Source organism: Triturus cristatus, chromosome 12 (assembly GCF_964204655.1).
Source record: "Triturus cristatus chromosome 12, aTriCri1.1, whole genome shotgun sequence".
Lineage (NCBI taxonomy): Eukaryota > Metazoa > Chordata > Amphibia > Caudata > Salamandridae > Triturus > Triturus cristatus.
The window spans coordinates 609,001,450-609,027,556 of record NC_140595.1 but is presented as its reverse complement, the minus strand read 5'-3'; the positions used below and the strand labels follow the sequence as shown (position 1 = coordinate 609,027,556).

General features: G+C 45.1%; 1 protein-coding gene across 1 annotated transcript in view; it reads left to right on the top strand.

Moving 5' to 3' along the window:
• Nucleotides 1–26,107, top strand: part of LOC146776379 (mitochondrial inner membrane m-AAA protease component AFG3L1-like) — a 327,798-nt gene that overhangs the window by 44,042 nt on the left and 257,649 nt on the right. The window contains exons 4-5 of the mRNA XM_085639724.1: nucleotides 6,764–6,891; nucleotides 18,088–18,237. Of these exons, the coding sequence (XP_085495850.1) occupies nucleotides 6,764–6,891; nucleotides 18,088–18,237 (278 nt within the window). The remainder of the gene's footprint in view (nucleotides 1–6,763; nucleotides 6,892–18,087; nucleotides 18,238–26,107) is intronic.

Sequence of the window (26,107 nt, the reverse complement as noted above, 5' to 3'; positions counted from 1 at the left end):
ACACTATCAGTTTGCGGTCCTTCTGTTCGGCCTTACTTCGGCACCTCGGATCTTCACAATGGTGATGGCAGTGGTGGCACCACATCTCAGAAGGTCGGGATTCCTGTTTTTCCCTATCTGGACAACTGGCTGCTCAAAGCAAAGTCGCCAGAGATGGTGCTGAGTCACTTGCATGCAACAACGCAGCTGTTGTTCAACTTGGGTTTCTCGATAAATGTGCCCAAAACTCACCTGGTGCCCTCTCAGCGCAACCTGTTCATGGGGGCAGTACTGGACACTACTGTGTGTTGAGCTTTCCCACCTCCGCAGAGGATTCTCAACATTGAGGAGATGATTCTTTTATTTCACGATGGAGCGGTTGTTCCAGTCCTGAAGGTCCTACGCCTGCTCGGTCTATTCGTTTCCTGCATAATGTTGGTCATCCATGCACGCTGGCACATGAGGGCACTCCAGTGGTGCTTCCGCAGGCAGTGTGGTATCAGCACAATGGAGATCTCGGGGAGAAGATCAGAATCTCCAGAGACACTGCAGCGGAGCTGTCTTGGTGGAGTGTACAGAGCAACCTGTCTCAAGGAAAGCCCTTTCAATCACCTCCACCGGTAGCCACAATGATCACGGATGCCTCCACTCTAGGGCAGGGTGCTCATCTGGGGGATCTGGAGATCAAGGGTCTTTGGTCTCCAGAAGAAAGGTTGTTTCACATCAACCTTTTGAAATTGCGGGCAATACTTTGGCAATACTTTTGGCTCTCAAGGCCTCCCTTCGTGGTCAGTTAATTCCAGTCCTGACGGATAACACAACCGCGATGTGGTATATAAACAAACAGGGAGGGGTAAGGTCGTATCGTCTCTGCAGAGAGGCTCTGCGACTCTGGTCCTGGGCTCAGGCCTTTAGATTTGTGTGATGACAAGTCATCTGGCAGGATTGCTAAATGTGCGTGCGGACAGTCTCAGTCGGCATTACTCGGCTGATCACGAGTGGTGGCTTCATCTATGTAGGGGTTTCCTCAAGTGGACCTCTTTGCCACTTAGGAGAACGTGCACTGCCTGTCGTTCTGCAGCCTTCAGTTTCCGTTGCAGGGAGCGTTGGGGGACGCGTTTCAATTGGATTGGAGCTTGCAACTTCTTTACTAGTTTCCTCCCATACCCTTGATTCCTCGAGTTCTAAGGAAGATTCACCTAGACTGGGCCCAATTTATTTTGATCGCTCCAGATTGGCCAAGAACGGTGTGGTACATAGATCTACTTCACGTCTCATTGCACCCTCCGCTCCGTCTCACTTTCAGGGCAGACCTCTTCTCGCAGTCGCAGGGGCAGGTTCTACACCCCCACCTCTAGAGCTTGCACCTTCATGCCTGGAGATTGAACAGGGTAATCTGAGTTCTTTCTCTCTCCCATCAGATGTGATGTATGTTATTTTATCATCTAGGAGGCACTCCACCAAATCTGTTTATTCATCTAGGTTGTCCAAATTTGTGACATGGTGTGGAGAGAGGTCAATTGACCCTTTGAAATCCCGCTTATCTGACATTCTAGGATTTTCACTTTCCTTGGCCCAGCAGGGTTGTGCTGTGGCTACAGTAAAGGGTTATTTGCCGAGCAGCCGTCTTTATTTAAGTTCCCCATTGTTATGAGGTTCATTAACCCCTTCAGTGCCCATGACGAGATAGTCTCGTCATGGAGCGCGGTTGCGCTGTGCCCATGACGAGACTATCTCGTCATGAACCCCACCCACTAATGAAACTCCCGGCACAGGGCGTGGAAAGGGCGGGGCACAGAAGGGGTTAAGGGACTCATCAGTAAGTTTCCTCCCACTCCCTTCATTATGCCTCAGTGGGATTTGAATCTAGTTCTTACATTTCTGATGGGGTCTCCTTTTGAGCCTCTTCATAGTTGCCCGTTGAGGCTTCTTTCTTTCAAGACTATCTTTCTGATCGCTATTACCTCGGCCAGGAGGGTAAGTGAGCTGCAGGCTCTTAGTTCTAAACCTCAGTTTTTAACCATTCATGCAGATAAGATGGTTCTCAGGACCAGGGCTGCTTTCCTGCCCAAGGTGGTTACTCCTTTCCATTTAGGACAGTCTATTACTTTACCTACCTTCTATCCTCCCCCTCACCCTTCCAAGGAGGAGGAGAGACTTCATTGCTCGGATCTTAAGAGGACTGTCGGCTTCTACCTGGACAGAATTAGGGAACTAAGGCTGGATGATCAGCTCTTCGTGGGCTACATTGGACGCATGAAAGGCAAAGCTGTGCACAAGCGAACACTCTCCAGGTGGATCATCTTGTGCTTCAAGATCTGCTATGCCCTGGCCAGGAAGAAGCCTCCTGAAGGTATTTGAGCTCATTCCACCAGAGCGAAGTAGTCTTCTTCTGCTGTGGCTAGAGGTGTTCCTGTTGTAGACATCTGTAAGGCGGCAACTTGGGCCTCCCTCCACACCTTTGCGAAGCATTACTGCTTGGATTCGGAGGTTAGGAGGGATGGCCATTTTGCACGCTCTGTACTGCAAGATGTTTTGGTATAGGCAGGTGGACACCCTCCTCTGGGAGAGAGCTTGGGGATTCAATTAAAAAAGTGAGGAATCCACAGGCAGACGTATCCATCAGAAGAACAAGTTACTTACCTTCGGTAACGCTTTTTCTGGTGGATACAGTATCTGCCTGTGGATTCCTCACTGGCCCGCCCGCCTCCCGGTTGTCCACCTGCTTATACTGAAAACATTTCTGGCTGTTTGACATTGTCATTTTGTATATGTCATTTTCATGCATACAGTTTGTTGCTAGGAAAGGTTTTGGTTATTGGCTTTTCCTTTCTTTTTATGTATATACTATTTGTATATATTATGTATACTGTGTATAGTTGTGCTATGTTGTCAGTCGCCCGTTCGCCTCGGAGGCATGGAAAAATGGGTGGAACTGACGTCAGCATGCCGAGGAGGTCTTCTTATGGCTCCGGTGATGTCATACGGTGTCGCGAGCGGAGCCGTGCTATTGTAACGTCCTCGTCGATGTGGGAGAGCTAAGAAAAGAATTTCCGTGGAATGCTGGCACTGGGGTAATTCAAAAGGTGAGGAATCCACAGGCAGATACTGTATCTACCAGAAAAAGCATTATCGAAGGTAAGTAACTTGTTCTTCCTTAGGGCTTACATTAAACTGACTTAACAGTATTAAAAGGAAGGTTTGGGCATGGAAAAAAGTGAATTTTGCAGTTTTAAAGCTGCACAGTTAGGCTGCAGTGGCTGGCCTAAAGTCATGCTTTTACTTTGTTACTGTAGTGGTGGCACAATCAGTACTGCAATCCACTTCTGACATTTAACTTGCAGGCCCTGGGTACACAGAGTACCACATACTAAGGATTATAGGCAAGTTAAATATGCCAATCGGGTATTAGCCAATTGCACACATACTTTAGGGGTCAGAGTACATACAGTGGGTGCTTAACGTTAGTGCCCCAGTGTTTAAAGTCCATAAACCAGCATTATAACTAGCAAAAAGTGGGTGTGATCATACAAAATGGGCATTCCTTTAAAGGGAGTGAAAGACTTGCATATGATCCTGCAATTTCTAATTTCTAATCTTGCTACCACAAGAAATCTTAGGACTGGTGTCTTATAACCTTTTGTAAACCCTACATATAATCCTTTGCTAGTAATCCATTGTTATCTATATTCTTTAACTAACATCCTTGCCTCCTACAAGTGTGTGACTACAGAGAGTATTGCATCAAGCAATGACCATGTGGACCTAAATGTTACTACTTGGAGTACTTAGTATTTGTAAATGTGAGTGTGGTCATTTTTTTCAAGAGTGCAGAACTGTTTTCCCATGTTATCACCCTCTGTCACATTGGAAACTCACATATCACCAGTTTTGAATTACTGTGGTGTTAGTGCATGTGATGCAGTACATTTATGCATATTTTCTAATAATTTATCTATTTATGTTCCTAGTTTATGCCTTAAATAAAGTAGGAAATCCTTGCATTTGAGAGTCCCATGTATGAATGTATAAATACATCATTCAGTTGGTGATCTGTTACAGCCCGTATGAAACCATTTGACCCTATGGTAATTTACATTGGCTAAAGCATGTCTGCACTCATCAGGATGGCTGATCATTGTACTTTATATGCATCCCTGTTTTATATTTTGATCTTACCCCTGGTACCTGCAAAAAAATAGAAGTATTCTTGGGTTTAGCTGGAGGTAGTTTTAGGAATCTGGATCTCTTTGTATATCCAGTAATTACATATAACGTACTCCCTCAAGTAGAGGTTGAGTTTACCCTGATAGTATTATCTATTGCCTATGATGAAGCATGGCTCAAAAATGTGGGTGAGTTTTGTTATCCAGAAAACTGGTGTTTCGTCAGATCCCTTGGTTATTGTGGGTACTACCATTGAGTCATTGCACCTTTTTGTGAAATAGTGTCTTGATAAGGGAATGTGCGATGATTTTTTCCCCCCCTCTCATTCGCTGTATGAGATATACGCAGCCCAGTGTTGGGCTGTTAAATCTCTGCTCTTGCACCTTAATTACATGCAGTTTTCTCACACCTATCTCATCCATCAGACCTGATAGTAAATCTGCCAAGCTGTCCATTATGTGAACTATTCCTACTTTTGCCTTTGCTCTAGAAGTCTAATCCAAAACATACAGTGCTATTCCAGTATTAGGATGTAGGGTGGCTTGAGGGTATCATGACTCCAAATATGATGCGTCAATTCTGAAATGCAATGATATTACAGTGATTGGTCCATATTAGGCACGTTGTTTAAATGCCATTCCGAGTCTTGCCATATGTTGGCAACTTTAGCAGAAACTGTGTCAACTGCAATCCTCAACAAGCATTAAAAATGCAATAGTTCTCGCCTTTAAGTTAAAGCCATTTGCTTTGGTATACAATACCATTAGCAAAGCAAATGGCTTTAACTTAATCAAAGGCGAGACCTATTGCATTTTCAATGCTTGTTCCTGAATGCAGTCCCCATTGCAACAGGTGTAAAGCATGTAACATAGCTCAGTGGACTAATGCTCTTATTAGGGCGATCTTTGTGTATCCTGAAAGTATCATGTTCGACTCATTTGTGGCCAACTCAGCCATTCATTCTTCCGAGGTCATAACCTAAGTATCAATGAGTTTGGTAGTAATTAACATCTGTCATCAGCGCCCAGATCCGAGTCAAATCATGTGCGCTATGTAGTTGTACTCATTAGTCCAACTGTAAGTGCAGGCGTACAGCACCTTCTTGAGAGAGGCAATCACTCAAGCGGTCATCACTTCGAAGTGGTAAAGGAGGGGGTGACTGGGTCGGAATCAAGATGTGGGTTTGTGGAAAAAACACTGGATGGCCACAGCAGAGTGTTTGCGCCCCGAAACCACAACGCTTTGTTTTCCAAAATTGCGAGTTTTTCGACACTTTAACTCCCCCCTTCCTCCGCATTAATTCCTCTTTTGAAGTTTCCTTCTTCTTGGTGAATTGTGATTTTCTTTTTTTTTTTACTCTCTGGGTGTAAGCACGGGGAGGGGGCGGTAAGGTGATGCCTGCTGAAACTGAAAGAGGAAGTTGTCTCTTGGCGAATACGAGCCTGCCCTCCGCGCGCCTGATGTCATGGGGAATTCTGCGCCGGGCAGCAACCGGCACCACCCCGGAGCGCATCCTTTTAAAAGGGACGGCCGCGGCCTGGACACCAAGAAGCCACAACTGGAACAGACATCAAGAGAAACTTAACCGTGGCAAGACAAATGTGCAACTTAACGCGCACCAAGAACTATTCGCAGCTAGAAGATAACTTAAAGGGCAATGAACCAATAAAGATTTCTCAGAGTGCTTTGAGGCGACACATCCAAGTAAAAGCGCTCTAAGCCACTTGAAGGGTTGTGACAAGGCAACGCAAGTGTAACTAACAGAGATAGCCCCGTCTTAAACTAGTGGTACGCGCGCACCCGGGGAGCGGGGGGAGGGAGCACGGCAGCGGCAGCGAGGCGAACGCGTGCTGCTGCACGTGCTAGACACGGACGGGAATGGCCGTTGCAAAGGCGGGACATGCGCCTGCCTTTGCCCAATCGCTTGCCTTTTTTAAAAAAAAAAAAAAAACGCACGAAAGCCAATGCCTGACGGCGAAAGACTGATCACACGCACGAGCGTGTGGTCAGCTTTCAAAACCCCATACAAAAGGGCTCTCGCTGCGCGAGCAGTGCTTGCCACTGTAACACAGGCGTGAGCCCTAAAAATGAGCTTAGATGTTTGTCTCATCAATGAAATGTTCTGCACTTTTGGAATCATTTGATTGTGAAATTGTTCAAAAGCAGTAATGTCTCCTTATGCTGTATAAAGACTGAATACATGAATGTTTAGTTGCCCCTATTATTCCTGGGGTGCCTCATCTGCATACCTTTGTGCTGATTTGCAAAACTTCAAGGCACTTACATGGTAGCTCTGTCCTTTCATATCAGCTGTTAAATGGTGTGGGATATCCTGGATCTGTACTTCCCCCTTGGTGTCCTGTTAGTTGAACTTTCCTTGCTTTGTCTTAGTCCAAACATGATGTGGATAGAATCTGCATTTCTAGTTCTGTGCAAATGGTTCTTTCTGCTTTTACAACAGTAAAGGCCATCTTCTAGTTTGGGTGTTTGAAAAATGTTATGTAGCACACTAGGGTTGTGTCTATTTTAATTTTCACTATACAGCGCAAAGTGCTTGTTTCAGTTTTATGAATATGCTGATTTCATTACTTTAAGTGAAACTTTGTTATTCCTGCAGATGCTCAAGAAACCAAAGATTCACAGTCCGATGGGACAGGAGGAGGCGCAGGAGGAGGAGGCGGCAGCAACAACAACAAAAGAGGAGGGAGGAGAGTGGAATCTCTTTGGTGGAAGCGCCTGCAGAAGGTTTGTTGAATAGGTCTCTTTAAGATATTTAGTCATTAATCACAACTTGCACAGCCATGCCGAGCTTTTGATCTGCTTGACGAAGATACCTGCTCAGGTTTTTTAGTTCGGAATGTACCCACATACAAATAGATCATGAAGCAATGCTTTTGGCCCATTTTTAGTAAAGCAAATGATGCTGCTTGATTCAATTATATTTTTCCAAGACCACACTATTGGTTGATTTTGGAAACATTCACTACATACCTCTTGTGTAGAGCTTCTGTTTGTGATAGACATCGAAACCTTAAGCTAAAAATGATTTTAAAAAGCACAAATTTATAAAATTTAAAAATTATTCTAGTTTAACCATTTGAAATCTCCATCAAAATCAACCATTAATTGTATCCCAGACATTGAAACTGAGTGGGGTGATGATTGTTCTCATCAGGGAAAATAGTTTTAGATAACTTACACGTAAAGTATATTCCAGTGCCATTTAATGTCTGTGGCTGAGGAACACCTAATATGGTGGTCCGGTGCAGGATAAGGGTTACACAATCTAGAGCATAAAGCCTCTGGCAGCAAGCGAGAACAGGCTCCAAAGAGGAATGACCGCAGTAGGTTTCAGATTTTAGCCTACTATTAAATAATTAAAACATGTTCTAGATGTTGTGCATTTGAGGGAGAGGAGCACGCTGTGGGTGGTTTGAAGTATTTTCTGATCCTGCTTCAGATCTCGACATTACAGAATCCGAAGATGATGGGTTTGAAGGTTCAAAGTACTTACTCTCTTCAGAGAATGTGAGAATAGTAGGTTCAAGAGCCTTTACCTACTGCATGATGGAATACTGTTTCTGTGTGGTAAATGGGTAGGATGTGATGGGGGCTACTCCAGATCTGTAATTATAGAAATAGTTCTCTGTAGATTCCAGGTCTAAAGGAAACAGCAGAAACAGGTTCTATGTTTAAGTTTATTAGTAGGTACCCTACACAGATTCTGGATCTTATGTAGAACACTGTGACCAGTTCTACATCTATGTGTATAAATTAATAATCCAACCTGATTTGTGGTGTGGAAAGAAGTGGCATAAAACTGTGCTTCAATTTCTAAGTACCACAGGCTTGGAATTTGATGTAAATGCTTAGGGTCAGGGTATAGCTACTTGTGTTGGTAGTTGAACAGCTTTGATTTAAGATCAGGAAGTGCTTATTTGCCTATGACGTGGCTGTGTGCAGAGGTATATGATCCTATAGGCTCTAGTCTGAAGGAAAGAATCCGAGACACGGTCTGAAGCTGTGTGGACACATAATTGTCAATGGTTCTGCATTTGCAGATGTAACCCCAAGAGGTTGTAGACTTTTACGTCTGTGTATGCACTTGGCAGGTGATATCTTCTGTGGATATAGTTTTTGTCTGTGGAACAAAGCCAATTTGGACCATGGGCCATGTTCTGTCAGGAGTTTAATGTTTTTCCACAGAAAAGAAAGCTGGTTTCTTGTTTATTTCCTTGGTTTGATAACTGTGCATGGCCCTTTCTTGTCTTATCCTAAAATCGACTTTATTCTTAACGCTTAAGCCAAAGTAGTTAGTTAGTTTTTTTTATTTTTACAAAAGAGATAACTGCCATATTTGTTTTGCAAACTGATAGTTTGTCCTATATTTCTATTTACAAACAATGTGCAAAGGGATTTCCAGAATTCTGTTGTAAATTTAAACAGATAAGTAACCTGCTATCTATGTGGGTTTCTCATTATCCAGTGGCATAGCGTAAACGAGGTACTTTTCTATGGAGGCCAGCCTTCATAGTAGGCCCATGTAAAGTGAAGTGTACACTTGTAAGTCAGAAGATCTAGGCAAAGGATATAATTTTCTTATTAGGGACTGAATACGTAAAGCTCACATTTACAGAGGCTGCTCTGTATGTGAATCCATCTGTGTGGAATTTATTTATGCTCCTCTGTCTTGTAAGAGATAACTACAGGTTAATACAATAAAAGGTTTTGTTCACCATAAGCAAATGTAAACATATTGTTCAAGGCATGTGTGGCTGTAGATACACATGCTGTGCATACTCCTTCCATCTAGTGTTGAGCCCATATGTGTGCGATTTGTTTTTCTTCGAAGAAGTCTTCTCGAGTCACGAGGCAGTGTGACTCCACCTCTTGCTGGTAATGTGCATGGGCATCATCTCCATTGTTGGAATGTTTTATTTCTACCGCCGGGGTCAGACATGTGTTCCAGTGCTCCGGGTCGACTGCGATCATGATGTGTGTTTTGCTTTCCATAGTTACTCTCCCTCTGTGAGGGTTACTGCGAGTGCATTTTCCTTCGTCTTAGGTTGACATCTGAAATTTCATCCGGGTCAGATCTCTGACCGACTTCGACCCCGGGTGGGGGACCTCGCCCTTCGGGGCCTTCCCCTGTCTGCTTGCTCCGCTCTCACAATGCTTTGACTGTGATGGAACAGACGCCCTTTCAATACTGCCCTCTGTATCATGCGAAATACCCCTGGGCCGACCAAGTCTGCAATCTTTGTCTCTCGTCCAAGCATGAGGCCTCCTGCGACGCCTGGTGTTACTTTTGTTCGAAAAAGACTCTACGAGATGGCTGAGCCCGTCATCTCGAAATGTTGAGCAGGAGCGGAGATGATACCCCAGACCTCTACGGCGTCCAGGATCTTGAGGGGGAACATCATCCAAAGCCGTCAGCTACTGATGAGGCCTAATTTCCTCACGCCAGCTCCGGCTCCCACCTTGAAATCAAAGACCTCCCGGTTGCTCAACTGGTCTTGAGTACGGTCCTCCCTCCTTTTCCCCCTCGACACCGCTCGCACTTCGAGGGCCTACAGCTGCTCTGAACCCACAGAGACAGACTTCCAGGTCACCACTGCCTTCAGGTCACGGTTGGCACTGATCGTCCCCTTTGGACTGCACACCTGGCCTTGGCTCGGAGCCGAAGAAGATATTGGAGCCGACCCATTCCGCGCTGACTTGACAGTCTTATCCAAAGCCATCGAGACCAAAATCTGTGCCAGTGCTGATAGGGAAGTTGACCATCGGTACCGTCGAGTGGGTCCTCGAAAAACTGCAAGACAAACTTGACACTCGCCCGAGGCAAATGGTCCTCCACCCCAACATGGGCCAGATCCTCACGCAGTCACTGGCATCCGCCACTTAGATTTTCAGGAGACCGCTTAGCTTTGAGTAGGGCTCCCACCACCAGCCCAGCAGTGGAAAAGACACAACAAGGCCACCAGTTCTCTTTCTGATCCTCAACTGCCTATCCCCTCCACAGCACTTACCAGGCCCGAATTCTCTCCATCTACACCCCCTTCCCCTGCTGACCTACACACCACATGGGTCACCACACTCTGAGATTGAGGAACATGGCGGAGGGGACCCATATGACATGCCCACGCAGCGAGACCGTTGGGATTCCTTGGACGTGGACTCTCCAGGGGATTCAGACCTTGACCTCTACTCTGCCTGTTCCTTCCCTTCGGACAGCACGACCTCCTACTATGAGGTCCTAGGTAGTGTCCCCTCATACCATAAGGTAGACATGTACAGGGAACGTATTGAGGAGGACTTCCTCTTTGAAACTCTCCTCCGCCCACTGCTCTACGCAGTACTTGGCCATGCTGAATGACCTGCACAAATCAGCCACTGACATTTTCAAGGAGCTGGTCAAGGCTCTAATAAATCACTGTAAGAGAGGGCATGAGGTAGACTTGGATAGCAAGCTCATTTCTAATACCATCATTCTCTTTTTCCTTGATGCCACGGACACTGCCACTCAAGACGTCTACTCCACAGACACGCTTGGCTCTGTGTCTCCGGCTTCAAGCTGGACGTTCAATAACATCTCCTCAACCTGCTCTTTGATGGGGAACCTCTCTTTGGGCCCCAGGTTGATAAGATGTTGGAGAAGATAAAAAAGGACATGGGGACAGCTAAAGCAGTGGATGCCCTACAAACACCAACTCCTCATGGGTCCTCTCTCCATTCACCCTACTGTGGAGACTCCAAGACCACCTCCCTTGACGCCTGCACATCTGTCCAGCTTCAGCAGGTCTCCCAAACCTCCATAAGGGGCTACTTCAGAGGTTCCTACCATGGTAACAGCATCAAGAGTAGAGGCAAAGGCGGTTCCCCAAAAGGAACAGTGCCGCGCACACACCTATGCCACCATCCAACTCATATGTGACCTGGGGTTTACAGTCTACGCCGCCAAGTCCCACCTCCAACCTATGCAGATACAACCTTACCTTTGGGTGATCCTCCATTTCAATGTAGGTGTTGCTCCCTCTTTTCCAGCCAAATCGTCCTGTCACGGTGCAGACAGTAATGCGCCTCCTAGGTATTATGGTCTCATATATAGCTATAGTCACTCACTTCAGGTTACACATGCGCCCATAGCAAGAATGCTTAGCACATCAGTGGTCCCAAGCAGAGGGTTACTGCGATGTTCTAATGTTGGTCGGCCGGGCCAATGGAGGAGTAGAATCTATACCAATCAACAATGCCATACTGTCTAAAGATGCCCCTAAGGAGTGCCTGGATTGCTCACAAGAGACGCAGCAACATCTAAGTGAGAAAATCACTAGCACTCAAACAAGGCTGGCTAAAATACTAACCAAAGCAAGATCAGATGGAGCGCCAGGCCCAAATGGCCTGCCACAGGCCATGTTTAAATCTAACATCTGTCTCTGGTTAAAATAGCTAGCAATCCTTTTCGATTAGTCACTAAGGAGCTCAATTATACCTGACTCTTGGCGAGGGGCAATAATTCATCCAATTTACAAGTCCAGCTCTCATTCATCCCCAAACAACTACAGGCTGATAGCCTTACTGGACAACGAGGCGAAGCACTTTGCGAGCATTCTACTTGAAGACCTGAGCTCTTGGGCCGACTTGAAAGGACTGATCGCTAAAAAACAAACAGGCTTCACTGCAAACTCGGGCACCATGTCCAATTTATTGGCCCTATCAATACTTCTCGATAAAGCAATAGTTTCATCCAAGGTGGTTTATTGCTATTTTGTTGACTTCAAAGCTGCCTTTGACCGGGTTCCAAGGGTGGCACTTTGGGCCACGCTAACGAAAAGGGGAATCCTGGTTAACCTCTTGGATGCAATAGTCCAACTACACACCAACACCTGGATACAAGTCAAGCTTGGTACCGGCTCACACCTATCTTGAAAAATCACTACGACCAGGGGAGTCAAGCAGGGATGCGTGCTTGCTCCGCTGCTCTTTAACCTGTTTATTGCCGACCTTTCAGCAGCGCTAGACGCAATAAATAGTCATCCCCCCAAGATTGGTGGTGTTCAGTTATGCAATCTTTTGTATGCCGACGACTTTGTCCTCTTCAGCCTCATGCGAGTTGGGCTGCAACAACTGCAAAATAAATTGTATAGTTATATCGCCATGAACAACCTGGAGGTAAACTTCTAGAAAAGCCAAGTGGTCATATTTGGCAGGAAGCGCCATAGAGGTGGTGGTTGGTCATATATTAACTCTGAACTTTCAGTAGGAAAATCCTATAAATACTTGGGGAATTAACATTGACTCTAGAGGCACTTTTGTCAGGCATCGCAGCGACATCGCTTTGAAAGCTTTAGGTCTTCAAGTTAACCTTTCACACCTTTCTAAAAACTGACCGGTCCGAGCCTAGCTCCAATGTTGGAAGTCATGAGACCTAAAATAGGCCCCACATTGTCGTACGGCTTTGAAATCTCCCTAGGTAAACTCAATACTACATTAAACCAACATGTGACCAAGATTTATATAAAGGTCCTTCAGTTGCCAAAACCTGCATCTGCTGCTCAGATTCGATTAGAACTTGGCCTCCTAAAGTACGAAATGTTAAGCGCAGGTGCTTATTTAAAAATGTGCCATAGGTTAAGGCAGGCTGGAGCTGGTTCCCTCGAGTCATTGTTCTGGTTAGACATCAGCTCAAGCAATCCTGGCGGGTCACACAGTCATTTTTTTCACAAATGCGTACAGCAATTATTAGCAAGTGACCTCTGGAATCTTATCCAAGTAACGCAGCTTTTAAAATAAGTATCAAGAAGCGCACCCAAATGTGTTCCTACTCTTCTGACAAAGTGACCCTTGCCAAACGCAATCACGCATGGGCAGTAATCAACTCAAACCAGTTGGCTTCTCCTCCACCATATCTGGCCTGTACATACTCCCTGTATCTAAAACAGAGATTCATCGCACTTAGACTGGGGGAGTGGCTCTTTTTGAAACATCTACCCCTTTGGCAGCACCCATCAGATGAGCTTCTGTGCAGGGGTTGCGGGAATCGAGTCTTTGGAGCATGTTGTATGCCTCTGCCCAGCATTGTTTCTCTTGCGCAGATCAAAACGGAGGCCAGAGTGGAACAGATTGGGAGTCCGTTTTTTGTAGGCTGGGTATCATCGCGGCATTGAACCCAGAGAACACAGCTTTAAACATTAGCCATAAACTCTTTATTCATCTTGCATACCACAAGCTTAATCAGTAAACCCAAGGCCCTGTGTCAAAACTAGTAAACAAACACAGATGGACGTTACAATGGTACATCTTTGAAGCTGCTCTCCAGTAAAACCAGTGCACCCAGTCCCAGCCTCATAACATGGAACATTTTTTTATTTTTTATTTAAGCTGTGCGGCTGAGGAAAGGACGCGGCATCAACGACTTGTCATTGAGTATTGACTGTTGTTACTCTGAATTTTACATTAACTTTGGGATGCTCTTTCACAAGTTTGATGGCTTACCTGTTGATTTTAGAAGTAACCTCTATTTCTAGTAACTGTAGTTATTGATACTATGCCGCCATGTGATTGTATACAAGCGAAAGTTACCATGTTTTAGAAGAGAACTTTTATATTAATAATTTTATTGTCTCACTTTTATTGATAATGATGGGGCGAGCCTAGTCAAAAATATTTCTAATATTTTTAAGTTTTGATTCTTATATGTGGATTGTAATGATTTAATTAATCAAACAATAAAATACTAATGACACAAAGCTCCTCACTCTAGTGTTGATCGGCCACTACATTCATCGCTGTGTGTTGTGGTGGAACACCAACAACTTGCTGCAGGTTCGGCCTTTTCTCAATCCCGCTCCACATGTGACCATTACAACGGACACCTGTCTCACCTAGTGGGGCGCACAACTACAGGACCTGACTGTCCAAGGTTAATGGAAGCCAGCTCACCAGGATCTCCACATCAACAACCATTGAGCTGTTAGCTGTCCATCTAGCGTTAAAGGCCTTCCTCCGCCATCTTGCAGGCAAGGTAGTCCTCATCTGGTTGGACTCCATGACAGCAATATATAATCTCCAAAAGCAGGGCCCGCTTTCCACAGCTCTGTCAGCTAGCCCAGTCTATCTCGCGATGAGCTCTCCACCACAGGATCCAGCTGGTGGCAGAGTACCTTCCAGGAGTGGATAACGACTTTGCTGACCTCTTCAGCAGGATGCGGCAACAAGTCCACAAGACAGAACTCCACCCGCAAGTCCTCCTCCCATACTTTCAGCGATAGGAGTTTCCCAATGTACACCTCTTCTCCATGGTAGAAAACGCCAAAAGCCCAAACTTTGCCTCCAGGTTCCCACAGTCCATGGGCAATGCACTATGGATGAATTGGTTAGGGATATTTGCCTATGTTTTTCCGCCTCTCCCTCTGATGCGACGGCTTCTGCAAATGTGTCTCATGCTCATCCTGATGCTCATCCTTTTGGGCTTGTTAGCCTTGATTCACCACTCTCCTATATTCTCTTGGTGGTCCTGCACGAGAGGCTCCCCAACAGGCCATACCTTCTCACAGAGAACCATGGAGAAATCGGTTACCCCCGCCCCAGGCCGCTAAACCTTGCAATCTGGTTTGTGAGGCTCTATAATTTGGTAACCTTAACCTACGTCCTGGATGCATGAACTTTATCAACGAAGGATGCAGTCCTACTACACGCGCCTGCTATGCTGCCGAAAGGAAAAGTCAGTTCACTTCTGTCACTCAAAACGCATTGGCCAATTGGCAGCCACTGTCCAATACATTGTCTGGTACCTGCTGCACTTGCAGACTTGTGGGATAGCCTCACTCCCATCCACCTTCACCTAGCCGCTGTAGCTGCCTACCTCCAGAATAGGCAACCCATTTCCCTCTCCTGTCGTTAAAGCCTTTATGGAGGGTCTCAAGATGGTCATTCCTCCAAGAGTTCCCTAGCTCCAGTATGGAATCTCAACATTGTCCTTTCAAGGCTTATGGGTCCTCCTTTTTAACCCCTACATTTCTGCCCCCTTTATTTTCTCTCCTGGTAGGTGGTGTTTCTTGTTGCTATCACTTCACTTAGGAGTGTCAGTGAGCTTCAGGCTTTAAACCTGAAGTGCCCTTCTTTTGGGTCCACAGGGATAGAGTTGTCCTGAGCACTAACCTTAAATTCCTTCCTGCGGTGGTCTCTTCATTCCACTTCAACCAAGTTATAGAACTCCCAGTTTTTCTTTCCCCGTTGGAGATCAGGCTTTCCGTACACTAGATGTAAAACGACCTCTATTGTACAACATAGACAAGACTAAGCCCTTTCGAAAGACACAACCACTCTTTGTTGCCTTTTTCAAACCTAAAGGTAGGGCTCTGTCTAAATCAGGCATAGCTCGATGGATTATCAAATGTACCCAAACGTGCTACGCGAAAGCCAAAAGAGCTTTGCTTACTCCTAGATCCCACTCTACATGGAAAAAGGAGGCCTCTGTGGCCTTCCTTGGAAACTTTCCCATAGCTGATATCTGCAAAGCAGCTACCTGGTAAACACCTCACACTTTCACAAGACATTACTGTGTGGACGTACTAGCCCGCCAGCAAGCCAACATTGGCCAGCTTGTATTCCGTACACTATTCCAATACACTGCAGCACCCACAGGCTAGCCACTGCTTAGGGGGGGACTGCTTTACAGTCTGTGCACAGCATGTGCATCTACAGCTGCACATGCCTCGAACAGAAAATGTTACTTACCCTGTAAGCATCGGTTAGTGGCATATAGTGCTGTAGAGTCGCATGCGCCCACCCTCTTCCTTGGAAGCTTTTGGCTGTGGCAGGAATGTTCAATTCTTAATCTCACCTTCGCATAGTCCTCTCTCTCTCCTGTATCACTTCGCTACACCTCCTTCCTCAAATGCTGTGCGGGAAAGCAATCTAACAATGGAACTGATACTCGTGCACACTACCAGCAAGAGGTCGAGTCACACTACCTCGTGACTTGAGAGGACTCCTTCAATGAAAATTACCTTGCACACATCCGGGCCTAGCACTAGATGGCAGAAGTGTGCACATCAAGTGAATCCACAGCACTACGTGCTATGAACAGATGCTTGCATGATAGGTACCATTTTCATTGTATATTGTCTGCACCTGTGCAGAAATACACTTCGGTTCAATACATAGACAATCTTCCTTTATCGACAAAGATAGAGTGCATAGCCCCTTGTGTAGGAATGCATTGGCAGAGTATTGAGCTGCTTCTTAATATGTCTAGTTAATCATACGCACTATATACAGACGGCTTTCCATCACAGGCCACGGTTATTTTGTTAGCTTTACAAGTTCCAATGATTTGCATACAGTTATTTGTAGATACAGAGTTAAAGAACTGACCCCTATTTTGGAAGATCTAACATGTTTGGATTAAGCAAACACAGAATTCAGTGTCATTTGCATTGCACCAGTGCATTGGTGCATGAACCAAAAAGCAGCACAGATTGGTATTGCGTTAGGCATAGGTCTGAACTGGAACCCAAAATTGACCCTTGTCCAGTCCCTCAAACAGCAGAAAGTGTACCTAGATTGAGCTGGGTGGTGGGAGGAGGGTGGGAGGATTGGTATTCTGGGTCATGGTAGCCCATCCTGCTCTAAAACCAGTCCACCAGCCTGCAACATACCCATAAAAGTGCAGCAAAGTTGCCCATCGAGCCCTGGCTAGGTAGCAAGTGGCTACCCTTCACTTGCATTGATCTGCGTTTGACTGTTCTCTTGGGTCTTGTCTTATTATGGCCTAGTATACAGGTTTGAGGTTGGCCTTTTCTATCACTTACACTGTCTTATGTTAACACGGGTGAAGGTACTGGAATGGTTCAGCAGTTTTTATCGTTGGTTGGTCTGTTTTGGGTCATGTGTTACCAGGGGAGACCCTTCTATCTTTACATTTATTAATCATTCCCCATTTTCTTTGTAGCCTGTAACTGAGCTCCTGATTCAAGAAGTGACAGCGTCAGTTTATCATTTAGCCCACTTCTGTCTCTGTATTAACTCCCCGCCCCACCATAGTGCTTCTTCCTTTGATTACCTACTCACCAGTGCCCTGAGGAAGGTGACTGCTACAAGCTAGCCAAGCACCGAAACGCGTGTCGGCACCGTGCAGGTCAGAAACCATAAAGTGGTACCACTGGATACCCTCTAGTCAACACATCACCACTAGTGTATAACCTTGATTTGGTTTCTGTTTGTAATCTGTTTTACTGGATACGTGAGAATGTAGAATGTATGAGACGGATTAACTGTTGGAAGTTAATGTTTATGTTTTTGAGCTGATGGTTTTATTATGAGCTCTATGTTAATGGGGTGGGAGACTCTCCATGTCTATGTATTTGATCATCTGTTGCCAAATTGATCTATGTGATTATTGAGTATACTATATGTTTTTCATATATGTAATTTTTTTGCCCCGTGTTTAGTAAAAAGTAAAAAAGATTAACTTATAATTTTTATTTTTTATTTTTACTTTTTTTATCTTTGAATTGTGTTTTATATTTTGAAATAATCAGTTCTCTTCACTTATGTACGCATTGTTGTTTGGGTATCCAACATTGTAATTTTCTTCCCTGCATGATCCAAACGTACCTGATATCAGTAAGAGACATAGTTACGTCCCACCAGTATCTTTTGGCATCTGACACCTTCCTCCCTCGTCTCGAGGGTTGATCTTTGCTAGCAAGTGTCTAGCACCTTGGTGCTAGTTACATTGGAAAAAGTCACTGTAATGGTGAGCAAATGTTGTTGTGAAGGAGTAGTGGCAGTTTCTACAGGTCTGTTTGCATCATATGACAGACCAGTTCCTAAGTTTGAAATGTAATATATGACGTCTCTGAAACATGAATGATAAATCAGTTTTTATTCATTTCGACTGGTATATTTCCCCCCCTCTCCCCGTTTCTCTTTCAGGGAGATTTCCCGTGGGATGACAAAGATTTCCGGTACTTGGCCGTCTTGGTTGCAGGGTTTGCATCAGGATTTCTCTATTTGTACTTCCGAGACAATGGCAAAGAGATCACTTGGAAGGATTTTGTACATTACTACCTTGCCCGAGGACTGGTGAGAGAGCCATTTATTATGTTTTGGAGTGTAAGAGAATGGTTGAGGTAGCGCATAATGTACAAAAATTGTAGGTTTCAATTTTTATTAAAATATCCTACTGTAAATGATTTAGGGAAGCACTTTATGCTACATTCTTTTGTGCTGACAAGGACCTACTGTGATTCATCTAGCATAGGGTGAAAACATATGACCTAAAAATTGAGCTTTTCATTTAGGTGGTTTGTGCCGCTGTTTGGAATATCTCCAGTTACTAAGCTGGGATTATGCACCCACGGCTTGGGGTCCCCTTGTATATGTGCAGTCGTATCTGCACTATGATCCTCTCTTTTGTTCATTAAAGGAAGACTTACCTCTATATCCTTGAATTGTCTTGGCATGCGGCACAAGATTAATACACCTTTAAGAAATTCCAACATTTCCTTTAGACAAAGAGATCCCACATATATATTCTGTGTGAAAGAAGAGTCTCCAAACCACACCCACAACTCTTGAAAGAGTCTAGCATATCAGAACTTCCTTGGCAATAAGAGCATTAGGGGATCTGTTAGCACATGCACAGACCTTCTTCTGAGAGATTTGAAGCAAGCCATGTTGCATGACATGCACTATTTTTTGAGTCTGGCACCATGTAAAAAGCTCAGTTGGCCCTGAGACTACATCGGACTTGAGGTGCACAAATGTTGACGGTCAGTAGTGCTAGCCAGCCTTCTAACAAAATTGAATATCTGCAACACATGGGAAAATAGTGCACTACTGGTTTGTTTAAGGATCTCCATAGTTTACTAAGACTACTTTACCAGTTGCCTGTTATTTGGTGCAGTGATATCATGGGGCACATTCTCCAAATCTGACTGGCATTCCCACACTAAATAATGGGTATCACAAGGTAATCTAGCCAGAGTGGGTAATAATATACTGGCCTGGAACCTCATGCCCCTTTCCTCTTCTCATTCTCCATTCTGGACTGAGTAGAATATGACACCGGTGGGAAGGGGATATTTTAGGTGGGGCGGGTGTAGGCCACAATACAGCAGGACAGTTCTGGAGGGAGTGTTATCTTTACCTCCGTATGGTGAAGAAAAGGTGCATTAAAACTCATTGATACACGCTGTCACGGAACGTGTCAGATACTCAATGTACGGGTGACAGGCTATTACTTTCAGACAAAGTGTCCCCTTCTAACTCCCTTACTGTAAGGTTGGTCAGTTGTGGATCTCATTGCAGGTGCAGCACTCCCTCCTTCGGGTTGTTCATTTTAGGAGATAATAGGAAACACTTGGAATAGTCTCTCACCCTTGGTTTTGTCCACAGTAGGACTTGTGTTGAAGTCCAAATTTTGTTCTTTAATAATGGAGGAGGTGTGCTGGCTCTTGTTGGGTCCGGCAATTACTCTGTTCCTGACGGGCAGACGTGGGCCGTAAACCAAGTTCTGGAAGCAGTGGTAAACGGTGGCTGTATTCATTCAGAGGTCATCTTCTGAATGCACAGCGTCCATGACTGGGGTGGGGGGCTCCAGTTGCAGTCAGGCCTCCTTCTTTTTGACTGGGTGAGTCTTTGATTCAGCTCTTCTAGACAGAGTGAGTCTTTGGTTCAGCTATAAGACAGAGATGCTGTCCTCCTGTTGAAAGGGTGAGGTCAGCAGCCGGGTCACTTTAAGGTGCTGTGGCTTAGCGGCGGTGGCTTGGTCTCATCAGTTGTCCTTATAGGATTGCCCTTTGTGTAGTCAATCATTTGCTTGACACATGTTAACAAGTGTCTTAAAGTAACAGCTTTACTTTGCGCATCATAATTAACACGATTGACAAGTGCAGTAGCTACCTGAAATATTAGTCATTGGAACAAGTACCATAGCTTCACAGATTTCTTTTCAGCAATGCAAATCGCATGAGCAGTCTCGGGAAGGGCAACAGCTGTGATAGCAGGGTTGATGGGCAGATCCACTGTGTCAAACTTCAGCAGTAACGCAAATCCTCCACTTCAGCGATGTCACGTTCTTAATGAATCTGTTGGATGGACTCAGAGTAGCAAACCTCAACTGTTCTTGTCCACGCTAGTAACCCGCTCCTTCTGTAGGGATGGATTGCTCCTTCTTCCTTCTTCCAGACAGGGCTCTCATGGTGTTCCAGGAAAGGGAAACAGCTGCTCCTTCTAATCAGAGTCCTCTGCTTTGGGAAGTTGGCTGACACGTTGATACCAGCTCTGGTTGTGCAGTAGTCGTTTGCTCCATGGAGCACCCCCACCTTGTATCAAAGAGATCTTGAAATGGAAACAATTGGTGGGTAAACAATTCCCACTTTTATCCAAGGATGGCACACCAGACATGTATCCTCACTATACATTCTCAGAACTGGTTTGGGTCAGTTCTCCTTTCATATGTCCTTCTCAGGCTGGCTTCCAGACTCCATCTTTGTCTAGAGGTATGCTTCTTAAAGCAGCCACAGCAGAGGCAGAAATAGGTGTGACCATTCTGCACCTGACTAACAACAGCCACGCCTCACGGTGATCAGGAAGAGACAAAAGCCTGCCCCCCATGACCCTTCACGTTCTCAAAACATTGACTATGGTCCTTCCCTTCACCCCTCTTGTCCAGGAATTTCAGCAATACATTTCTACTGCCTGGGAAAGTCATTTCACCTCCATCTTGTGCACATTGATAGGGCATATTTTTCCAAGATGGAACCTGCAGTCGCATGTCCCTCTGGTTAACTCAGACACTCACTTGTGTGAGTAACTCTCAGACCACTCCCAACACACATACACGTAGACTCTCAGGATCTCAGCACAAGGGTCTGGGCTCATTTATAGTAGCAGAATTTTATATGAGTGAGCCAGTAGGGCTCCACTTCCGTAAAACAGGTAAAAGATCTGATCACACTAGGGTTTTCCAAAGACAACAGCAGTATGCTCTCACCATTGGCTACATCCATGAAAGTGTAACTGGGACAATAGTTTTCTGCCGATCTAGAAGACTTGTTACCGCCCCTCCAGGTCCAGAATCTGACTCTTGTCAAAGAGTAGGTTTAGGCCTTCATGCACAGCCTAGATTAGCATGAGGCTACGGCAAAAAAAAAAAAAAATGGAACACGTATTAAAAATTGGGCACGCAGGATAGGAGACATGACTGTACACAGTGCAGGGGACATTTCGGTCCCAGGAGTTGCCCCTTCCAGATCATACTGCCCAGAAACCACCCTTGGAGAACTTCACCCATCACGCTTGGAGAAGTCCTATCAGCAGATCCAATAGAAAGTCAATATGCATTCACATGGGCATTTCTGCCGTATGCCCTACAATGAGATTCAGGCCTTCCAGTAAAATCAACCATCTCTATAACTTAAAATTGTCACACTTAATTGCCATCAACCACTGGGAGTGGTCTGTAATCTGTTTGCACCATAAACCTATCTCCAAACAGATAAGAGAAGAACCTTCTGAAACCCTGACTATGGCAAAGACCTCCTCAAAAGCCTGCCCAGTTCTTCTCTATGGATAGTAGGCTACGACTAATAAAGGTCACCAGATGCTCTTTCGACTTGTCATCAAGTTGAGCCAGAACCGCTCCAACTCCTTTGTCTGAGACATCTGTCAATTCCTCAAAAGCTTTCTTGCACTCCTTAGTACATATCACTTTCTTGTTCTGTTTCTTGGATATCAAAGCTCTCACTACTTAAGAGTCACTACGACCCCATAGTTAGTTACAAAGTTCCTTTAGTAACGGGTGAATCTTTTGACTTCAGTGTGAGTAATAGACACTTTCCGCACAAGGACAGGCTGATTCTTAGCATCCACTAGGTGAATCTTCCCCTTAAACACCTGATGCCCAATGTAGACTACAGTGGACTGCTCCACCTTTCACGTAGTTGACTTGATGGTCAGTTTCACTCCCTGTACCCTAACCAACACCTGCCTCAAGTTGTTATCCTAGGAATTGCTAAACATGGCAATATCACCCAGGTAGGCCTCGCAGAACTTTTCTGGCCCTGAGAAAACGTTTACCGGGCGGTGCAAATTGGCTGAATAATTTGTTAACCCAAAAGGCATTAGCTTAAACTTAAATAATACCTCAGGCATAGAAAAATATTCTTCTCCTTGGCACCAGGCGCTGAAGCAATCTGTCACTGGTCATATAAAAGTACTTTACAGCCAGTCCTTACAGCTTGTTATTTCTGGTAAACAGATGTGAATCATTCATGGTGATTTCGTTGAAGGCACATTAGTCTTCACAAAAGCCCACGTCTGTAGAACGTTGTTGGGGATCCAAAGCTACTGGATGGTCCCAAGGACTCCGAGAACACTCAGTCACTCACCCCCAAGGTAAACATCATGGCATCTCTGTCTTGATGCATTTCTGGACACAATCAAACATGAGTTAATTCTTTCTCTTGACAAGCGACTATCTCCTGTGTCAATCTCATGAACACAAACCGGTTTCAACCCTTTGGTCAGTGAGAATAGGTGGGTAAACCACCCCAGACCCTCTCTATATTCTCTCTGTCGATCAGGGATCATCTCTGGGGCAAACTTTAACCTTTCCACAGAATCATCCCTTAGATCTATATGCAGCAAATGAGAAATATTCTCAAGGTCTTCCTCTGCTGTAGCCATGATGTTCACTATTTGATCCCTTCATAGGTATGGCTTGAACCAAATTACATGAAACCAGGGCTGGACTGGGAACTGAAGCCTGCCCTGGCAAAGAGCATGGCCTGCTCCGGGGAGGGGAGCTGTGTTGGGAAGGGGATCATTTAGCAGAAAGCTTAAAGCTTTGTGCCACTTTTGTTGCTGGAGACGATATGCTGCAAAACCAGCCCCTGGTAACTGAAACGGCCCTCCAGGGGTCTAAAACCGGCCCCACCCTGGCGGCCCACCAGGGAAATGCCGGGTGCCTGTTTACGGCCAGTCCGGCCCTGCATGGAACACCCTCAAGATAGTCCTCTACCTCGCCCTCTTTTCTTTCTTCTTTTTTTTTTTTTTTTAACAATTGTTATGGATTTTGCATATACCATTCATAAAAGAGTACTTTTACATTTGTTCTAGTAGACAAAATTTCTTCTTACATTATTTAAACAGTGACTTGACTTGCTTTACAGTTTATCTGTCATCACTCAAGCTCATTCTTTAATATCTTAACAGAGTCTGTTAACTTATTTTGTGCGTCTGTGCCTCCACACAGTATCTATCTTTTACCAGTTGTTCCGGGATCTGGCCATAGAATTTATTTTCCCTGTGTATTTTACTGAGGTGTGTTTCCTTGTGCTACCTGCGTTATGGAGGCTGAGCTCTCATCCTAAATTCTAGCAAAATCTGTTATCCTTTCCCCTCTTATCGCCATTCTGACTTTTTCAATATTTCACTGCGTCATATGTTTTTAGTGGGAAAGCACTTCATCCAGCTCATTGCTAGCTGGCGTTTTACTGATACAGTAGCCTGGTCTGTGAATCTGGTCCTTGCTATTTGGGTCTGCTGCCTGCATGTATTATATCAATGTTCTGGTCCCTGCCACAGAAATAGGGACTGGCTGTTCGGCTATTTCCTTGCACAAAAAAGGACAGAGGCTTTTGTGCTTTTTTTAAGAGCTCCCTCCTCCCTGCCTCCTGTCCATTTGGCTCCAAGTAGGTCAGGCTCTTTTGGCCAAAGGGGCCATAGAGAAGTCCTGGCCACAGAAATAGGGAATGGCCGTTAGTCCAGTTATGTTCTCGTGCAGAAAAAGGACGTAGGTTTTTCTGCTGTTTTAGATCACCCCCCAGCTGGCGTTGTTTGGCAGATCATGAATGCCTGTTCAACCGAGAGGTGGCACAGGGCATCATCCAGCAATGCGGAGACCCGTGGCTAGATCTTTTCACCATCTCCAAGAACTTGCAATGTGAAATCATTTGCATGCTTGAGTTTACAGGAAGACTCTCTCGAAGATGCATTCTGGATAGAGTGAAGCACGTAACTCCTGCATGCCTTTCTGCTCCTGCCTATCATGCCTTCTGTTCTGAAGAAGATCAGGAATGACCGACTCCCAAGACATCCAAGTGTCTCCAAATTAGGCAAGGAGAGTGTTGTTCCCGGAACTCATGGACCTGAGCATCTGTCCTCCAATCATACTTGTGCTTTGGAAGGATCTCCTGAAGCAGCAGCAGGGAACGGCCCTGAGCCCAAACTTATGCAAACTACTCCTACATGCGCAGAGCTTATCGGCAGCTAGCTGCATTTGTTCGTCCGTCCGATGTTGTGGATGTCATCCTTACTGCAAGCATCCCTCTACAAAGTGTGTGTATTTGCCAGGTGTTGCGACAGGTATATAGCCTTGTATGGCATCCACAAAACTGTGCCAAATGTCTTGTTTGTCTTATCCCGGCCCAGCAAAGACTTGCACCCTGCACCACCTAAAGTTATTTGTCAGCCCTTTCAGCCTTTTTGAGTTTACCATACAACCCCTTTGTAACGCGACAATGAGATCTTAATTTGGTCCTCCCATTCCTCATGTACATGCTATTTAAACCAGTACATAGCTGTCCACTACATCTGGGAAGAGGAGTTGGCCCAACGGCTAGGACGGCCGACCTTGAGTCTGCGGAACTGGGTTCGAGTCTCTGCAATGATGCTGAACATCCTGTGATTCTGGGCAAATCACTTAATCTCCCTGTGCCTAACAAAAAAGAATGTGTCCTCATGTAATGCAACTGGTGCTATGTAAAGCGTTCTGATACCCGATTCGGGTCAAGTTTGCGCTATATAAAACTCTGTTCATTTTTTTTTTTTTTTTGTTTCTGGTCGCACTGACTTTGGGTTGTTGCATGAGTAATACAAGCTCTCTTAGTGCAGCTGCCTTACACCACCTTTCCCCACACAAAACCATGCTGACCAAGGCAGCCTTTTTGCCAAAAGTCCGAACTGTTTTTTTACATTGGGCAATCCATTGTTCTTACAACATTCCTTTCATCACCTCACCCCTTGAATAAATAGACTCCATTGACTGGACCTCAAAAGAGCTTTTACATCGATCGCACTGATGATCATCAAGTGGGCAATCTAATCTTTGTGGGTTTTTCTGGGCAAAGTAAAGTGTTGCTGTAAAGGACTTTGTCACAGTGGCTAATCTTCTACATCAGGATCTGCTATGCCCTGGCCAAGAAGAAGCCTCCAGAGAGGTTGAGGTCCTATTCCAGGGCCAAGGCTACAACCACTGAGCTAGCACGTATGGTGGGCGTCCTTGCCATCTGTCAGACTGAGACGTGCGCTTCAGAAAACCCGTTCACGAAGAACTACTGCGTTTACAGACTGGTCTGAAGGGAAGGGAATTTACCCTTCCAGTCCTGAAGGGCTTTTGAGTATGAGCCATTCCGTAGACCCATTATCTTTGGGGCACTGCTATAGTATTTAATTTAAAGATGAGGATACTGCAGTTAGAAGTATCCATCAGAAGAACAAGTTATTTATCTTCCGCAATGCTCTTTTTGGTGGGCACTCGGTCTAATTGCAGTACAGCTAATTATTATTGGGTTCCATGTCTAAGCGTGCATACAGAGTAAAGAAAGAAACTGATGTTGACTTGCAGAAATGGTGCCTATGTGCGGTTCCATCGTCTCTTTAGAGCGTAATAAAGTAAACGCAGAGCTACACAGCATCACCCACTGCCACATGTCGGCAATGCTGTTTAAATATTGCTGATACGAGCCGGTACTCCACTCATTCCAGTGCAAAAAAAGTTGACAATCCCTTAGGCGCCACCAACTGCTTTGGCCGTGTCCCAAGGTATGTAATAGTGTAAATCTTTTAATTTTTTTTTCATCTTGGCCCACCGCCCTGGAGTTGTTCCATCTAGCCTTCCTCTCTGAGCTTCCTATTCATGAACTGCATTTTGTAGTATAGTAATGTA